Raw genomic sequence first — 18,593 nt, 5'->3', positions numbered from 1 at the left:
AGTCAGGTGGTTTTAATATTATGGATGATTGATATAAGTAGATTAGCAAAAGTAGGGCAGCACAATGGTGCATCGAGTGGCATTCATGCCCAGTGTTCACAGGATAGGTTCCAGGTCCATTATGACCCTGGCCAACAGAAAGTGATTGAATGAGAGAATAGAATTAAATGAAGTGTGCTTGTTACTTCTATTTTATTTCACTACGTTGAACAGACAGACAGACATATAGAAAGAGACATCTGTACACAAGTGATACTACTGACATACAAGTGTGAAAGGGCTTTAAAACAGAGCTCATAAACTGTAGTAGAGAGCGATGGGATTACAAAGAAGTGTTTTTGAGCTTCCAATAGTCTTGAACTTATTATCAGTCTGGCTTACATGTTATATTATGATAAAACATAGATGCAGTCCTCTAGAACTAGATCTCTGAGATGCTCCACAAACCATGTAGCGTGGAACAAAATAGATTGTTTACCACTTTAGCAAAGCTTTTGGAATTCATTAGTTTGAAAGACAAAAATCCCAGAGGACCTTTTTAAGAAAAAAAAGAAAAATAAGTTTTTATTTTGATTGGTGGCCAGGGGCTTACATGCCACATGAGTCCTTTCAAGTATTATACACAATGAAAAATCAACAATAATCCCACCAAATGAATGTGATTTGCCAGTAGATGGAACTTGATATCTCTTCAGGATATCTCTTCTCTTTATCTAATAAGATTCGTCTCTCTTACACTTTGGTGAAGGAAACGCTCGACACTGTCAGCAAAGTAGATTTCAGAGTCTTGCTGCGATTCTGTTGTGGCAGTCTGGTAGGTGATGACAGCTTTCTCCCCCTACAAGTGCTCATATTACATCTATCTTTGCAGTGATCACATCCAAATTCTGACAAGGTGTCAAAAGCCTGTAGGACCTGGAAACATATATATATTTACAAGGAATCATAACATTAGACTGAAGAAGGATGATAAATAACATTCTGCCTAGTGCTGTTGGGTATATTCATAGCAAAACTGTAAAAGGATTTATTTTTGCATTTCATAAAGATTTGACTATATGGAAGACTTTGTGCCTTCCAGGGAAGAATGTTGATTTTTCAAATCCTCTGTCCAATTCGCAGGAAGTCATGCCGAGTTTGGAACAATATTTGAGGTGTTCTCTGAGGCGTTAAAGTAAAGCTGTGTCTTATTACGGCTCAGTGTTGTGTCCCTCACATGGTTATGATTTAAAAATATGAATGAAGAGAATGCTGATCGTAAATGGGACATACTCATCTGCTGCATGTAATGCAAATGGAACTGCGTAATGCAAACATTCAAATCACAACCCACACTGAAAAGCAATTTTATGGGTCTGTTTGTACCCTTGTGATTGAACGAGCTTTAAAGGTTCGTATGATTTTACCTCTGTTCATCTTTTCCTGCTTGTTAATGAACTAGAGGACCTGCATTGTAGATACCTTCAGATCTTGTGCATACCCGGAAGCTATTGTTAACATTGTGGCTGGGTCTTATTGCTCTTCATCTTAGTGCTGAGGTGCTCTGAGTGACAGAGATATTGAATTCAGGCCAGTAAGCGGTGATTATACTCTACCATGGGAACCTGCAGAGAGGGAATTAGATTAATTGCTGCTTATACAGCGTTAATACTCCACGGTGACAGGCCTCATGTTTGAACACTAGTGGACTTCTTTCTGCTGACGGAGATTGATGATGACTCTGCTATTAGAATTGCGTATGTGTTTTCCCTCAGTTAATCAACTCTATGTGTTCATTTTTTTCCTCAGGAGACTGTAACTTCGAAAGGCCCTACTCGGAGTGTGGCTACAGCCAAGGCAAAGATGACGACTTTGACTGGGAACAGGTCAACACGAAGCTGAGGCCATCGACAGACCCCTGGATACCAGCAGGTCAGTTAAATCTAGCTGTCACAGCTCACACTACAATAGCTTTCAGTACTGTTTTTGTGGGGTTATGCACTTTTTCCGGACCTACGGACATTTCAGTAGGATTGTTTAAGCTGGACAGCTGTTACTTTGAACTGGGAAATGATACTGAGCTGTGGTCCATCAGAAATGGTGGTCTGGGGCCCATGAATGTAGTACACTTATGGAGCCAAATCATGTGATCGATTGGACTTGTCACATTACTTGGCAGTGAAAAGCGTTACGTTGGTTGGACTTGTCACATTACAATAGCAGTAAATTTTTTATTGTGGTCTTTAGAGGTGTAGAAATGGGTCAGTGGTAGCTCAGTGATCAAGCTGTACAGCCAACTCGTTGACAGGAAAAGAGTTCTGGAAACCTTAACCCTTAACTGCTCAGTTGTGGAAATGTGATAAATCACTTTGGATAAATGAGTCTGCTAAATGCTGTAAATGAAATGGAGCCATGAATGTGTTCAAATGATGAATTTCTTTGTATATACAGTACATGTGCATCTTCACCCAAACCATTGATATGTATCAAGTAAAAGTTAAGAAATGTCCGGGAAAGTTGTCCCTTTTTTCCAAAAAACTGTCAAAACTGTCCGAATGGAAATAAACCAATGATGGTGACTCATCTAAAAACCTAGGTTTGGTGTAAAAACAGATATAAACACCTAATTTCATCGGAATATGTTTCTGCTAAAGAAAACGTATTTCAATTATCCAGTTCGTTTGGAATCTAGTGATCTAAATAGACTTAGGGTTTAATTGTTTCATCACTATTTCAAGTGCCTTTACCAGATGTTGTGGATTAAATATAAAATGTAGAATTAAAGCTGCTACACCATGTGTACAACATATATAACATATATACACAAAAACCGTTTATTCATAATAAAGTGTAAGGTAAAACTCAACTGCTTTACCGCACAAAGAAATCTTTTACACATGTTTCACTAAACTCACATATGCTGGCCTCGTTCTCAGCACAGAGTCAGTACTGCATGTAAGAACGGCCTGGTTGAAGGTTTCCTCGCCGGTATGTATTTTGGCTCAGTTCATCTTCATCATTCCTTCTGGTTTGTTAGGTATTTCATTCATTAGCACTGTAGAGCCTTGGTTGTTGTGGCATTTATGGTTAATGCTGTGGTTGTGACTCTCCTGACTAATCTTAGCAACTTAACATAGCCGGCTTCTCCATATCAAGTTCAAATTTTAATTTGGTCAAAAATGGAAAAATCTGGAGTGTGGAATATTTCGAAATGAAAGTTCCATCGAAATTAATCATTAAAATAGACTATAGCCCATCTGTAAACTTATCTCATTTACACTACCCTAACAGCTTATAATACTTGTTAATAACAATTTCAGTTGAGTGACTTTGCTGCTTTAAAGAGCTCATTGCGTTATGGTGCATGAATGTGCCAGTTCATGGCACTGCAGAGAGCCTTTAAGATCCTGAAGTTAGTGATTATAAACACATAGTAGCTCATGTGTAGCTGAGCGTATGCGAATTAACATATGATATAAATAAAATACTGCACACTTTATGAAATGGTTAAAGAATTAAGTGTAAGTAAAAACGAAAATGAACTGTGTTTTGAGCAAAGGTGCATTTACTCTGGGGCACTGTTAAATCAATCCAATTAAATATTAATTTTCCATCATGATACTCAGTAGAATTTTATATTCTACTAATTATCTACTTTATTATATTAATTTGCCAAATATATTAAACAGCTTGTGAAGCACTGTGCAATACCACAGAAGACTTTTACAACATGTTCATGACTCATTTCTCAAGCATCAGGGCAAATGTTTTCCTCTTAGCTCAAATCTGAGGCACGTGACTGATCAAAGATTCAACTCGTCACACCCTAATAAACTTGGCCATTAGACCCCACGATATTGCTCCAGCTCTTAAATCTGATGCCTAACCACGAACAAGCACCACCTTCATTGACTCCTGCAAAGCAATTGCAGCAGCAGAATTAATTGCAAGGACTTGGCTAATTTCATCTCGCCTCTGTCAGCACGTACCACTGACTCTCAGAGAAATTACCTGACAACAGAGAACAGGCAGGAGAGGACCAAAAAAAAAAAGGGAAGTGTTTACCTTTCTGCCATAATTGATTTATGTTTCCCTGCCAGGAGACAGCAGAAGGTTAAATCCCAGCCTGGTGGTGGGGCAGTGACCTACATGTTAGACACTGCTCCATGCATTTCATATCACTGATCCTGCATCTAAAAGAGGTGCTGCTTGTGAATGTGATATGTTGTTGCTAGGAAAGTGATTCTTTTGGCATGAAATGGGGACAGTTATAGATGCTTCCACCCTGCTGTCTCACCCTCACTGCTTTTCTTCTTAGTCAGTATGTTCAGTGTGTTTTGTGCTCAGAGAAGTCCAGCAATAAATGGATGCCCTTTCTTCATTTCAGAGATTCAGTGACCATGACAGCTCTCCCACAACTTTCCACCCGCTCTCACCATGAAATGCCATGGCGACATAACGAAAGTGGTTTTTGGTGGTAATCAATACCTGAAGCTCATATAAGCGTGTGGCAAGTCTGTCTGAAAATGTTCATTCCCCCCAATATATATATGACAGGCCTTATCTATTTGACTCTATTTCACTGCTTGGGAGGTCAAGACTCTTATATGATATATTGGTCTTTTTCATTTGGTGTATAAAAAAAAGTGCTTATGCCATGTCTATAAGCACTGAGTCCAGTGAAAAGACAAGTATCCTCTTGCAGCTGCTTGTTCTAACATTGTATGTTTTCCACAAGAAAAGATATCAGCTGGCATGGTTCTCCTTCTAGCCACCATTAAAGTAATGTTGTCCAAGGGAAGGCAGAACATTTTAGGTTTCTTTTATTTCTCATTAGCTTCTTGATGATAGCATGCCCCCTGGCCACATAATAAATCAAATGGCCCTGCTTGGGAATGTGGGACAGGGACTGTGAGGGAGAAACAGGACAAGGTGGTCAGTGTTCAGAAAAGTGGCCTGGTTTTTCTATGGGCTCTTGCCTTCTATTAAAAGGGTGGCAGTCTAAACCTACATGTGACTTCAACAGAGTTGTAGTTTTAAACTTCACAGTTAAGAGATTTTGAAGGTTAGAGCCTGCATGGTCAAATGAGACATTCTGTGCTAGTGACCGGTAGGCTGTGAGTTCTCAGAGAGCCACTGCTGTCCCAAACCTCTGTCAGCTGCTCTGACATGTGCTTGGATTCGGGCCCACTTCACTATTCGGTTGCTTTAAAATAAGGGCGGCTGGTCGGTAGTTATCTCTGTGGGCATCTCAGCAGTTCTGATTAGGCTGTTGTGGTGTCAGGTTTGGCTGTCAGTTGAAACAGTTGAAAGCCACTACCCCTAATATACAATTTCACACTTTCTTTCCTCTGACACATGTCATATGAAAGATTGAAGTATTAAGGCTAGGACTGCTGTAAATCCATGGCCTTTTCTCTATATTAAACTGATTTGGTTGGAGCTTTTTATATCAAATCTGTAGTATTATGGGTCTTATTGAGTGTCGAGATTTCAAATTTTGTCATTGAGGTGAAGGTGCATTATGGCTTTAATATAAACAACTCGTTAAAGGTGAAAGGGGGCGGTGGGACATGTTGCTGTCTTACAGCTCCAGAGAGCCCAGGATTGATCCTGAGCTCAGGTTACTGTCAGTGTCCTGTTTTGCATGTTCTCCCTGTGTGGATTTCATTTGTGTAATCTGGTTTCCCCCTACCCCTAAAGGAGAAAACCAGCTGTCATAAATGTGAAAAATAAGCCATTAAGCCATTTATGACAGCTGAAATGACCGTGCGCCGACTACTATGATTAAGGGGTTTGAACTGGGCACAGGCCAGCTCAGGGTTGTATTCTTGGCACAGAAACAGTGAATGAGCCAGTATAGGAAGAAAAAAACCTAGAAAGAAATGCTAGTGATTTTCTCATTTTCCTATTCCTAGTGCAAGGAGATTTGTTCAAGTATACAGTAATTATCTCAAAGCCATACAGTAATAGGTATGTTTTTAACATTCACGTATTACTCTTCTACTCATCAAAGAAAGTGACTCTCAGGTATTACTACAATACTACACTACTGACTCGTAGCTCATAGCTCATATAATAGAAATAATGGAATTGTCACAGGAATATTGTTCTTTGGGTAAAACATTAGGATACGTGAGCTGGTCCATTTTAAGGCTTTATTCTGACTGTCTTACATAGTATATGTTGTAATAAAGTTTATTAGTAGATTATGTGTAGAATGTGATAGTACCACACACTGGACTAAATTGTGTTCTACTAGTGACATCTGATAAGCCTTTTACAACTTTGTGCACAGGGCTTGCCCCTATCACATTACATTATATGTATTAGAGTAACACATCTGCGAGCTAAATATAATAGGCACTATAGCAGATGTCCATTCTACTGTTTCTACAGGAGGCCAAGTTTGATCCAGAGCCGACTGAACACTGATAGTTTCTTATGCTCCATTGTCTTTCTCTTTTTCCACCAGCTTCACTTCATCTAAAAAGGAGCACGTATCCTTAGTTAAATAATATGCATTTAATACCCTTTTTCTCTGAGGCGATAGAGAGGACACATCTTTTCTCTGAAGACACTACTTTTTTTAGGGAAGGCATCTACAGTATCTCTGTGGGTGGACTGTCAAGAAACCAGAAACTAATGCTGAAAATATATGCACCATGCTTTTTAGCAGGTTCTTTGGAAGGCGTTTTTGTTCATAGTTTCTTAGTTTGGTTTACATGATCAGTACTATTTTGTATTTGCTTGATAGTGCTTTTAAATGGTTGTTTCTATTTTTTAAATAGCAATTGAAAGGTATTATTTATACCAGGTAATTGTTATTCTTTTCAATTCTTGTCACATTATAACTTTTGTATAACCTTTTCGTGTCAAACACTTGCCTACACGAGGTAATCCATATTTCAGGATAGTTTTTATAACGAGACTTATAACTCACGCTCGTGGTGAAATGCAGCATCATGACCAAATGGATCTCTTATATCTGACCAGAAGACATGGTGCTTATGCAATAAGCAAGGCTAGATGTCTGAGGGCCGTGCATAGTAGAAGTGCTCGTCTCAGAGCTTGTGCTTATTAATGTTTTAAATCTGCCATGTTATCAGGGCAAGCACAGCTGCTCACAAGTAAATAAAGTGAACATTGCAGTTCAGTCCAACACAGTGGCCCTTTTATGTGTCTGCACAATAACAACAGCACAAAACTGCGCTCTGGCACATCATTTGGGAGCACCGCCCAGAGCCGGCCAATGTAAGCACACAGCAACAAAATAGGCAGTGGACATGAATGATGTTGGATGCCAGATATGAAAATAGATTTACTCATATGCAGATTTATATATAGATGCCCACCATTTGCTGTTGCCTATTTATGCATCATGCTTGCCGTGCATGTTCTATTCTTATTGGACCATTTCCCTGGAAGAGCCCTAGGAAGACAGGATTGATAAACATGTCCATTGAAAGCCTTGGAGCAGTATATTTGGCATCTTTGCAATACATCAGCAAAAATGCTGACAGCTAATGTTTTTGGCTACAGTTTTGCTTATAGGACTTAATTAAAGTGACCCATGCCAGATACAGAATAATGTATTTTACTCACCCCTGAAGCCCAGACCCATCCACAAATCATTCATATCCACACTTTAACAACCAGACATCTTCACTTCAGTAAACAGTCCATTTCATCTCACATAGTGCCAATGTTGGGATCCAGCAGATCATTTTAAGAACTTCTTACCCATTTTCCCCATATAAAGATAAAGATAAAGATAATTACTTCAGAGAGTCTAACTCGAATATTTTACTCTCCAAAAACAATGTTTATGATAACACAGAGACACATTCAAAGACAACGATTACACACAAGACAACAGATTACACTCTACAAGTGACTAGCCCTACAGTGACTGGGGTCAAAACAAAGACAGGCAATGTCAAACTAGTATAGTCTATCAGTATTAATCAGTATCGAAGTAGAGTCAAAAACCAGAGTGAATGTGTAAACAAGAAAACAAGGTTTGACCTTATCAATACAAATAGCACAAAAAGACTTCACAACAGTTCAACAAACAATAGGGTATACATACTTTAGGCAAACAAAACAAGGACTAACACAGAACAGGTAAACAGTCAAGTAACAAATCAATGACCGGGCAAGAGTGGAGACAAGACTGAAACAGAAGCAAAGACAGGGGTCACACAAGAAAAAAAGCAGATGTCAAATGCAAAACAAGACACAAGACACAAAAGCAATTCTCTCTCAAAGTCTCCTCTGCTGGCTGTGCAAATTTTTGTCAATTCCCCGAGCAGTAGCAATTAACATGTTTTGTTTATGTCTGTTTAGTGGTGATCAAAAATATTGATTGCTGTACAGAGAATGTATACAGTAAAGAAACCGGTCTAAATCCGCTGAAATCATGGAATCATCAAACAATTTCTTCTGCAGTAGTTGGTTATTGGTGAAAAAGGTCTACTAGCTACTCATATTCTCTTTAATACTTCAGTTTTTCAACATTCACCAGCACACTTTGCTTCTGTGACCTCTGCCCGGCTTTCTCCACGGAGGTCATCAGATTAGCTGCTGTATTTCCCATCGGTTCTCTTCTTTGACCTCTAACTCTTTATCCATTCCTCTAGGAATCCTTCCAGCCACCTCCTGACTCACCCCAGACAGCCTGTGTGGGGTGGCTAATTGCTCATACAATATTTGTTTGAGATGGAAACTTGGCCTCTAGGAAGGTTTCGGTGCAAATTATGCAAAGGAGCATAAACGGAGGGTGGGGGGGGGGCAGACGTGTGTGTGGGATGTATGTGTGTCACGGAAGAGGGTGTTGTATAAATGGCAAGGCAAATTCTTCCCAGGGGAGATGAGATGACACGATAGCCCATCAGGGGCTGGGGGAATAATTGGGAGCAGCAAGTGAATAAAGATGACTTTATTACATTACAACATGTCACAGTGCAGCACACACAGCATTCAAAGAAGCTCACGTACACACCTGTACAAAAAAAAAAGCAACACACTGCTGTTTATAGTCCCTTGTGTTTAAAGACCTTGCTTTCATAAGCCAAATAAGTGACATCTGCCAAGGCTAATACTGCCATTGAAGGTTTTTATTATATTAGTGGGAATTGACGAGGGGAGAGTTGTTCTGTCTGACCTGCTGTACAGGAACGCATCCTGAATACAGACAAGCACACTGTCGAGTGTATTATGCAGAGTATCTCTGAGAGTTAAAGCACTGACGTCGGACCAGTTGTCCCATAGCACTACAATAGTCATCACGATATGAGAAGAAGCACAAAGCTAGAATCAACAACAGCTGAGTTTTAAGAGATTGTAGTTTCTCCAGGCACAGAGCACACTTTAGGTGTATTGATTAGTGAAAGTTTCAATTGAATTTAATCTCCTTTTACCAAAAATGTACTAGAAGCATCAGATTTTGGTTCTGATCCTCATAAATCCAATAAATCCCTTAATTTAAATAAGTAATTTTGGGTAGCCAGATTTTTTACATTTTTGGCATTACTTGTTTATTTGGGTATTAAAATAATATTTCAAATATTAGTATTAGTAAAAGAAATACTAGCATGAACGTTTTTTTGTACATGATTTACACGATTTATATGCTTACATGTTTCATTTGTCTTAACAAGCTTGACTGACTATGCAAATAAAGAAGGCTATGTATTTAGAACCAGAACGTATTTCGGATAAAGTTATAACCGGATAAAGCACAACAGCATAGGAAGTAATACTCTTATGATGTGATCATAGTGAATTACTATGAAACAGCAGGAATGTACTTGCGCAATTATAAAATTGGACGGATCAGACTAGAAGGTCAGGGATTTAAATAATCATGAAACAGTAGAAGGGAACATTTTGGTGGAGTTAGGGCAGCTTGTGTGTAACTTGTAACTGTCTAAAGGTCAGCTCAGTTTATCATATGAAATGGCTAGATGGATTTCAGCTCCACTTGCTGGTCACATATAACACCAGTGCCAGAGCTCCACTTCTGTACTTAACCTCTGAATACATGTGTGGATCCTTGTGAAAATTTAATGGTAGTGCATAGTGTTTTAGATAATTAAACCACTGACATATGTATTTGCTCAGGATTCAACTTGAACTATTGACCCATTGTCTCCTGAACAGCTGCTAATGCATACCGAATGACAAACTGAAAAGGAAACACACACACAAACCAAATAGCTTATAAAAGCTTTATATAATGCTGTAGTGCTTCATCGTTTATGTGCTGCAATATAGACTGGAGAGCATGCCTTTGTTTGTACACGTGTTTGTACACGCTTTTCTGTTCTTCCCTTTTTGGTGGAAGGCAGTGGAGGTCTTTGTTTAAGAACGATCTGATTAACTACCTGTTGCCTGATTGGATGCGTATTTCACTTGGATTTACAGTACTGGGTGCACACACACCGCTGCTTTCATGCAGCTGGATCTCAAGTTTTACACCTGCGGTTGAACAAGCTTCACTGGTGCATGGAGCTCAGCAAACCAGAGCATGAATCCGAACACAAAACCTCGTTCTAGAAATAATGAAACCTGTGTCCGACTCACAGGCTTATTTATTTCAGCTTTGTTCTGCAAGATCAAAAGTTTGCACGATATTTATTCCATTTCAATTTACAAATTGATATTGCTGTATAAACCAAACTGGGTTGACTTTCATCTCGAATTTATTAAGGTGCATTTGTGCCAATGAGCATAGCTTCTCCATCATGATATCATCTTATCTATGTCATTTTAAGACATCAATCGTAGGCATTCTGGACCCGAGAGCTGTTAGATTCGCTCTTATGTGCGACATTGACAACCTATTTGTGGGTCTGTTGGGTGCTGGGAACTTGGGGTTAATTTTCCGTGTCAAATGCCCGTTATCATGACTGTGTAACCCCTCTATCATGGCAATGGCTTTAAAAGCTGCATGTCTGTCATGAGGGAGAGGATTAATTCACCCAGATGCCACAGGCCCAGCCTTTTGATTTTCATAGTCACCAATCAGCAAGCACATGGCAGTAATTAAACCCAGTCCCACTAATTCCGCACAAACAAACAAATGATAACGCGATGAGCACCCTGTAGGGTCCCTGGCAACCCGTCTGCTGAAGGAGTTTACCATAGCACTGTCTCCCCCCCACCCACCGCCCAAGTCTATAACTAACTGAGCGTGTCTTCTATCACTTTATAATGTTCTGTGAAAGTCACCCAGCTCACCCGAGGAGCTCATCATCAAAAGGACAGGCACTGAGACCAGAGTAGGGGGTTCGTGGCCTAATGGAATGGCTAATAGTGCAGGAACGACTGAGCCATTGAGCAAACGCTAACATCAGCAGCAGGTGCAAGATTGGCCCTTGACAGAAACCTTTTCCCTTCAGCAGCCAGCATGTAATTTGGGTTCAGGGACGGAGGATGCATATTTTGATTTGATCTGGGACTCAGGGTGAGCCAGATCAAGAGAAAAAGAGAGGACTGTGTGGTTATGATAGAGAAAGGCCAGAAACATACAAAACAAGCAGTTATGCTCTGGTCCCACTATTTGATGGATGCAACTAAAATGCAATTTGAAACATTAGGCAAGGGTGAACAAATCATTATCATTTTAGTTGCAGTTATCCACATTAGATCAGAGAAAGAAAATAATCTCAGAAAATGAAGCCAGTACTTCATATATTCATTTAGTATGTTTAAAGATAATGCACGACATGGTGACACGGAACACTACCTGCTGCATTAAACACATCAACCAAAGCCCAATATGCTAATGTTTTTTTTACAAGGCAGATTAATAAGCATGCACAGGTGACAGAGATCCTTTCCCCAGTCAGGTACACAGATGAAAGCCGAACCAAAAAGAAGCAGAGAGCAACGCTATCATATAACTCACGCATTAACTCACTAATGTAGTTAAATGTATAGAGACAAAATAATTATGCTCAACAGACTCAAAATAATATGTTCACTTGCAATACAAATAGTTTATAGACAAAACATGTGACGTTTTGTTGAGGTCAGAATCAGGAGAACAGAAGGACTATGGCTACTTTTCTGTTATTCCACTTTTACTTTTTAGTATAGCGAATATGCAGAAAGCACACTGGAGATTTTATTGCCGGGGGCTAGCTAGTGTGTGGTCTTTTTTTTTTGCCCATCCCTGTTAGGTCAATCTATCATCCTCTATCAGCAGTCTTGATACAGGACCAAGCAAAATGCATTTAAATATTTCACAGCATTCGTTAAATGTAGGGTATCTAGTGCACCTCATTGGGAATGATGAAGCAGAGAGGACACACCCATCACTCACTCTTGTCTCTTGCTCTGAAAGACATTCTCTCTCTTTTTGGTCTGTCTTTTAGTATCTGTCGCTCTCTATATCTCTCCAAAAGCCAGAATATAAAACGGTCATTCAGACCCCAGAGCAGATGGGACAGGAGACATAGCTTGAATAATAAGCAAAGCCTTCTCTCACCATTATCTCCCTTTTTTTTTGGGAAGATGCTTATTTAAATTTGTGAGAGAATAAAGCAAGAAAGCAAAGATCTTTTTCGAAATAGAACCTCACACAATGGGATATGTTTGATTCATTTCACTCAGACGTACTGCAAGGTTCAGATATAAAATGGCATTATTTTGTCAGCTGTTATATCCATGATACTATTATATCCAGGGTAAGAGTGCCAAGTTATAAAAAATAACACAATTATCATTATCAGGCTTCTTTTGAGGCTCCAGAAAGGGAATTTCAAAACCGAATTAAATTGCTAATAGTGCAGTGTGCATGGGTGTGGAGCAGGCACTCGGCTGCGGTCAGGCCATGTGAGGCAGGGAAAATTTGTCTGATTTTCTACTTTGTGCATCCAGTTCAAGCCTCATCATATAGGAGGTGCAGCTTGGCAGCAACAGCCTGTTTAGTTTTATTGGATTTCTGGCCCCAGGAGCATTGCAGCCTAGAGCAAGGTAATGCTCTGGACAAAATGGATGGACATTTCTACTCCAGGTGTCCTTTTGTTTGTTCATTCCATCCCTCCTTTTTACTATTTTATTAATTAAAGTATCTAGTCATAGACCATTATCAATTTATGGCTTCTATTATTGAAGGTGCATGTGAGGACAAAACCCTTTACACACCTGAGGTCACGTCTGGGCTGGGGTAGGATGATTGACTGTAGCACTATAAAGAGCAGCAGTGCATGTTGGTCTGTCGGTCTGAGAAGCACTGAGTTTAGAGCTGAGTTTATGCAGGGTCATGTCTATACTGAAATAAAAGTAGTCTATAGTCACCTTTCAATAGAACAGAGTCACTCAGGAGCCTGTCGCACACAGGTCATGTTTATATGACTTTATTAAGGCCCCCTTTTAAGGCCAGAACAGAACACACTTAACAGGAGAAAGCTGTCTATGCAAGTGGTTTGTTTGGGTATTTTCACACTTCACATAAAGTCTAATCAGTTTACCCTCTTGGTGAGATTTGTTTAGGCAGGTGAGAGTGCAGCAAATAAATCTCGGGTGCGGACCGAAATAACCAAGACAGCCTGAGAGATGTGGTCTCAGTCATCCACTAAGCAAACCCTGGTGTGACTGGATTGCAGTGAGAATGTGATTCAGCCCTCATTCAACCAAACCACAGGAAGTGAACCACATATGCTGTGTGTTGGGTTGCAAGCTATGTTTTTTGAGTTGTGAATTGGGATGCTGATATAAGCCAGAGGACAGAGATTTCTTTCTATCTAGACTAAACAAAACAGAAAAGGAACGCCAGAGAAAATGACTGATGTTTTGAATGAATCATTATTATAGTTACTTCAAATCATATTTGTGATTGTATCTATGCTTTATAATTGGTTATTATCAATGATTTCTACACACACTCGACTAAGGTTTGTTTACTTTTTCATTGCCATATTTCTAATGAAAATGATTACAAGTACATCTCCAGCTGTGTTTCCTCTGAATTGCTCCTCAGCAAAAAGCTAAGGACAGATACCAAGAATGGAATATTCAGAAACTACAAATGACTTCATTAGCGATCATCTAGGGTCTTGCCAGGGAAGATGCTTGAGCATCAAATGTTAATTTTGGACTCTTGATATTGTATAGAAACCATATACAATATGGCTGTGTAAATAAACACAAAAAATATTACATCCTGGTGTTGGAAGACAAAGAAAAAACAGAAGGAATGTCCATTTACTTATGAACGATATTGTAGCATGCTTAGTGTTTTGAATAAAAGCAAGGTTATTAAGGTCATTAATATTCCATGGTGCATATTGTATAATTACAACATAAGTGCACAAATATATACTCAGACTGATCTGAGCTCAGGTTTAGTTTTCTTTGGTCTCTTTGATTTGAGAGTCTGAATATGGAAAGTGCAACAACCTGCACCAATTATTTCTAATCACTTTCAAGAGTAAGATTGTTTTAACAGTAATGAGTGGAGCCAGTAAAGCGCGGCTTTCATCAGAAAGCAGTAACGAGATTCTGTTTGAGCCGAGCCCGCCGATGCAGCTGGCATTCGTGCCATCGCTATCGCCACGGCACAATTACCAGCAATAATTCCATGTTTAGTGCTTAATAAGACAATGACGGATCACAGACAGAGAGTTGAAAGTGAGTCCTTGGAGAAAAAGAGCTCAAAATGTGAAACGACAGTGAATTCACAACAGTTCAAGAAAAAATATCTAATTATCATCAGGTTCAAATTTTTTCTTTCGAATGATGAAAGGAACAGTGCATCTGTATCTCTGTCATGCCTACACTTTCTTTTACCTGAAAGTGTGTTTGTGTGCGAGAGACGGTACACGAGATTGGACGTAAGTGATGGCGTATCCAGCTTGGAGTGTTCCACTTAGTGCTGGGGAGGTGAAGTGAACTGAGGAGAGGAGAGTAGAGGGTAAGAGAGGGCTTTAAGATACAAAGGACAAATGAAAACCAGGCTGAAATGGAGTCAGGGCAAAATGCTGAGAGAGGTGATACTGACGGTGGCAACAGAAGCAAAAAAAGTCAGACGCGTGGTCCTCTCGGGTTCCTTTTCCTCATGCAGCCAGAGGCGAGCCCAGAGGTGACCATGATGCTTTTAGAGGATTAAGAATAAATTTGGGGGCTATTTGAAAGGGAGGGTCCACTTGATTTGGAGCCAGAACTTGTTACTGAACCAAAATGCACGATGCTAGAGTGATGGAGTGATGATAGACAATCATGGACTGAATGTTTTGAAGAGCGTGATACAAAAACAGGAACAAAAATAGATCCTAATCTATTGACATGCTCATATGTATGTATTCACCACAAATAGAAATGCTTTGTAAGGAAGTTCTGGTTCTGTGTTGGTAAAATGCAGACAAAATCGCTAAAGAGTTCCATTGATATCTTCTTCCCATCGGCAGCATCATGAAATAATGATACGCCAAACAACACAGGTTTGGCCAGACACTGCTCTGCCTTTAGGCATACTGAGGCTAGTATATGAAGGCAGTCTTTGTCATGGCCTGGGCTTCCTTCCTAAGCCGCTCCCCTTTCTGCACTAGTTAGCCTGTTTACATTGTAAATAGGGGGAATCCACTAGGGAGACTGCTGAAAACATTTTAGAATTTAAACCTCCAGGGCACTAGGAGGAAAATCACAATTTTTATTTGTGAATGCTCTTTTTTTCCTACTGATGTACCTCAAGTCAGTGGTGAGCTTGTCACCTCTAAGGAAGCAGATGGTGCTTCTTGAATTTGGCAGCAGAAGTTCAACTGGTGTGTGTGTGTGTGTGTGTGTGTGTGTGTGTGTGTGTGTGTGTGTGTGTGTGTGTGTGTGTGTGTGTGTGTGTGTGTGTGTGTGTGTGTGTGTGTGTGTGTGGAAGTAGGGCGCTTGGCGGCATGGGCAAAATGAAACATGTCACGGATGAAACAAGAAAAAAACACAGACTTTACACAGGCACAAAGGGCTAAAATGGCAAAATGTGAAATGGAGTTTTTCACAAAGAAACCAAGACACGTCAGTTATGTTCCCTGCACAAGGACACCTATTCTACCAATTCCAAACAATAGCTCTGAAATCATGTCCCATAGGCCGTTAGATATCACTTTCCCATGTGGATTAAAAAAGCCATGTTTGCTCTCTGAGTCGACACAGATATTTTAGAGATCATCGGCCTGCCGGGCTTTAGAAAACGCAAACATTTAATTTCATGTCATTTCCTTCAGCTCAGATTGCAGTCTCATCTAATGGACAGTGGATGAGTTGTTCATTCTCATGAAGCTGCTCCCTGATTAGAAACTTTTCCCCCTGTCTTCAGTCACACTAAACGTTGTGACAGACTGCTGAAAGAGCAGGTTGTGTGTAGGCAACAGAAAATATACCGCTGCCCAAACTTTCCTAATTAACATTTTAAGTCAACAGCAAAAATACAATGAATCTATTGAGTTTTTTTGCTTGCTGCATATTAGAAGACACAAAATTCTTCCATCAATCATCATTTAGGTCCAATGGCACAATAACAACAATAATAATAATCCATATTATTAATTTATATAATATGGATAAATCCACATAATTATTTATTAATAGTCTCCACAGCGAATCATCAGTTTCCACCAAACTCTATCCTCAGCATCCTTTATTCTTACACCAATTAACTTCATGTCCTTATTTAACACATCCATATATCTCCTCTTTGGCCTTCCTCTTGACCTCTTACCTGGCAGCTCCATCTCCAACATCATTTTACCAATATAACCATCTCCCTCCTCTGTACATGTCCAAACGATCTCAGTCTATCCTCTCTGACTTTGGCCCTAAAACAACCCTAATCCTGTCCATCCTCATCACTCCCAAAGAGAACCTCAACATGTCTGCCTCATGTCTTTTCTTCACTGCTACAGTCTCTAGCCCATACAACAGCTGCTATTGATGCTCTAATTAAATGTGTTGAAGTATTCTTGAGAATAATCCATTACATTTCATCCATCAATAGTTTATTAGAAAGAGAACAGTGCAAAGCAAAGGTCCAGCTTTGTTATCGCTCAGTGGTTTATAACGTGTATTCTTCTGGAAGCCATGATAACATTCTTTGGATGTACAATGACCGGGGATGTTCCATCTCGAACATGATCAAGATCCGTTATTATCATTGAGAAGATTTTCCGGCATTAATATTATTGCATTTTCACCAAGGCATGGAGTACACAAAGTTTTTCTTTGCACATATTTTACCACTGACATTATTTGTCAATTTATTTATTTTCATTATTATATTATGTTTACTAGGGGGCACGGTGGCTTAGTGGTTAGCACGTTCGCCTCACACCTCCAGGGTTGGGGGTTCGATTCCCACCGTCGCCTTGTGTGTGTGTAGATTGCATGTTCTCCCCGCACCTCAGGGGTTTCCTCCAGGTTCTCCAGTTTCCTCCCCGGTCCAAAGACATGCATGGTAGGTTGATTGGCATCTTTGGAAAAATTGTCCGTAGTGTGTGATTGCATGAGTGAATGTGTGTGCCCTGCGATGGGTTGGCACTCCGTCCAGGGTGTATCCTGCCTTGATGCCCGATGGCGCCTGAGATAGTCACAGGCTCCCCGTGACTCGAGAAGTCCGGATAAGTGGTAGAAAATGAAAGAATGAATAATAATAAATGAATGAATTATGATTACTGTTATGATGCTATGATAGACAGGAGCAGACATTTAGCCTGTTCTGTAGCACATCTGCTGGATTTATTTGTCTTTACCTGATTAGGCTGCTCTTTATTTGTTCTATTGAATTAGGTTTCCTGCACTCTTACTGGGCCACATGCAGGAAACAGCGAGAGACAATATCTCTGACGGCGTGTGTACATTCACTGTTACTTCCACACTTCCTTCAATCAACAAAAAAGCTTATTTTAAAAGCAGTCAGTCAACAGTTGTATTGTGTGGGTAAGTGGGGTTCCACATTGTGCAGCTGAGACTTTTATACCCACCAAGGTCCACCGTCTGCCTGCTGCACAGCACTAAAGCATCTGGGGGAAGTCCACCCACATGGATATGAATACTCATTCCAACAAAAGAAATAATCGAAAGCACACAAGAATGTTGTGTAAGCATGTATTGGATAGATATTCATGTATATATGAACGTATAGATATCCAGACAGGTGCATGTCCAATGCCAGAATAATGCTAATCTTTTTTTTGGCAATAAACCCCTGATTTCTGACCTGCCACGTAACCTTGTTCATTCCCTTAGATACACTGTAAAATATGATAGCCCCTTTAAACTTATTTCTTCTCTTTAACTCCAATTGTCATGACAAAGTTTTGGATGTAGAATTCAATATTACAGTAGCTGATAAGTTTTAGGTTACTCAAGTTGTTAAGGCAGCAAGTAAAATTTTGTTTCTAAGATTAACCGTTGTGAAATGCCTTACGTGTACCTGCCCTTCAAAATATTGTACACTACTAGATAGTCAGTTAAAAAGGGTTAAAGGGGTTAACTGTGAAGCCGATGTACCAGTATTTTATTTGGTCATATCAGATTTAAATCCTTATAACACTAATGTTTAGGCATTAAATATAATATGCCTTAGTATTGTCTATGATGGAACAGCTGAACAGTAACAGTAC

The 18,593-nt window shown here is 39.7% G+C and overlaps 1 protein-coding gene across 17 annotated transcripts in view; it reads left to right on the top strand.

Moving 5' to 3' along the window:
- LOC113644346 (receptor-type tyrosine-protein phosphatase mu-like) overlaps positions 1-18,593 on the top strand; it is a 197,991-nt gene that overhangs the window by 43,326 nt on the left and 136,072 nt on the right. For all 17 annotated transcript variants that reach the window (XM_047811072.1, XM_047811078.1, XM_047811080.1 and 14 more), the window contains exon 2: positions 1,789-1,911. In XM_047811072.1, the coding sequence (XP_047667028.1) occupies positions 1,789-1,911 (123 nt within the window). The remainder of the gene's footprint in view (positions 1-1,788; positions 1,912-18,593) is intronic.

Source organism: Tachysurus fulvidraco, chromosome 3, assembly GCF_022655615.1.
Source record: "Tachysurus fulvidraco isolate hzauxx_2018 chromosome 3, HZAU_PFXX_2.0, whole genome shotgun sequence".
Lineage (NCBI taxonomy): Eukaryota > Metazoa > Chordata > Actinopteri > Siluriformes > Bagridae > Tachysurus > Tachysurus fulvidraco.
Note: the sequence above shows the minus strand (reverse complement) of the source record. Positions and strands in the feature narration are given on the sequence as shown.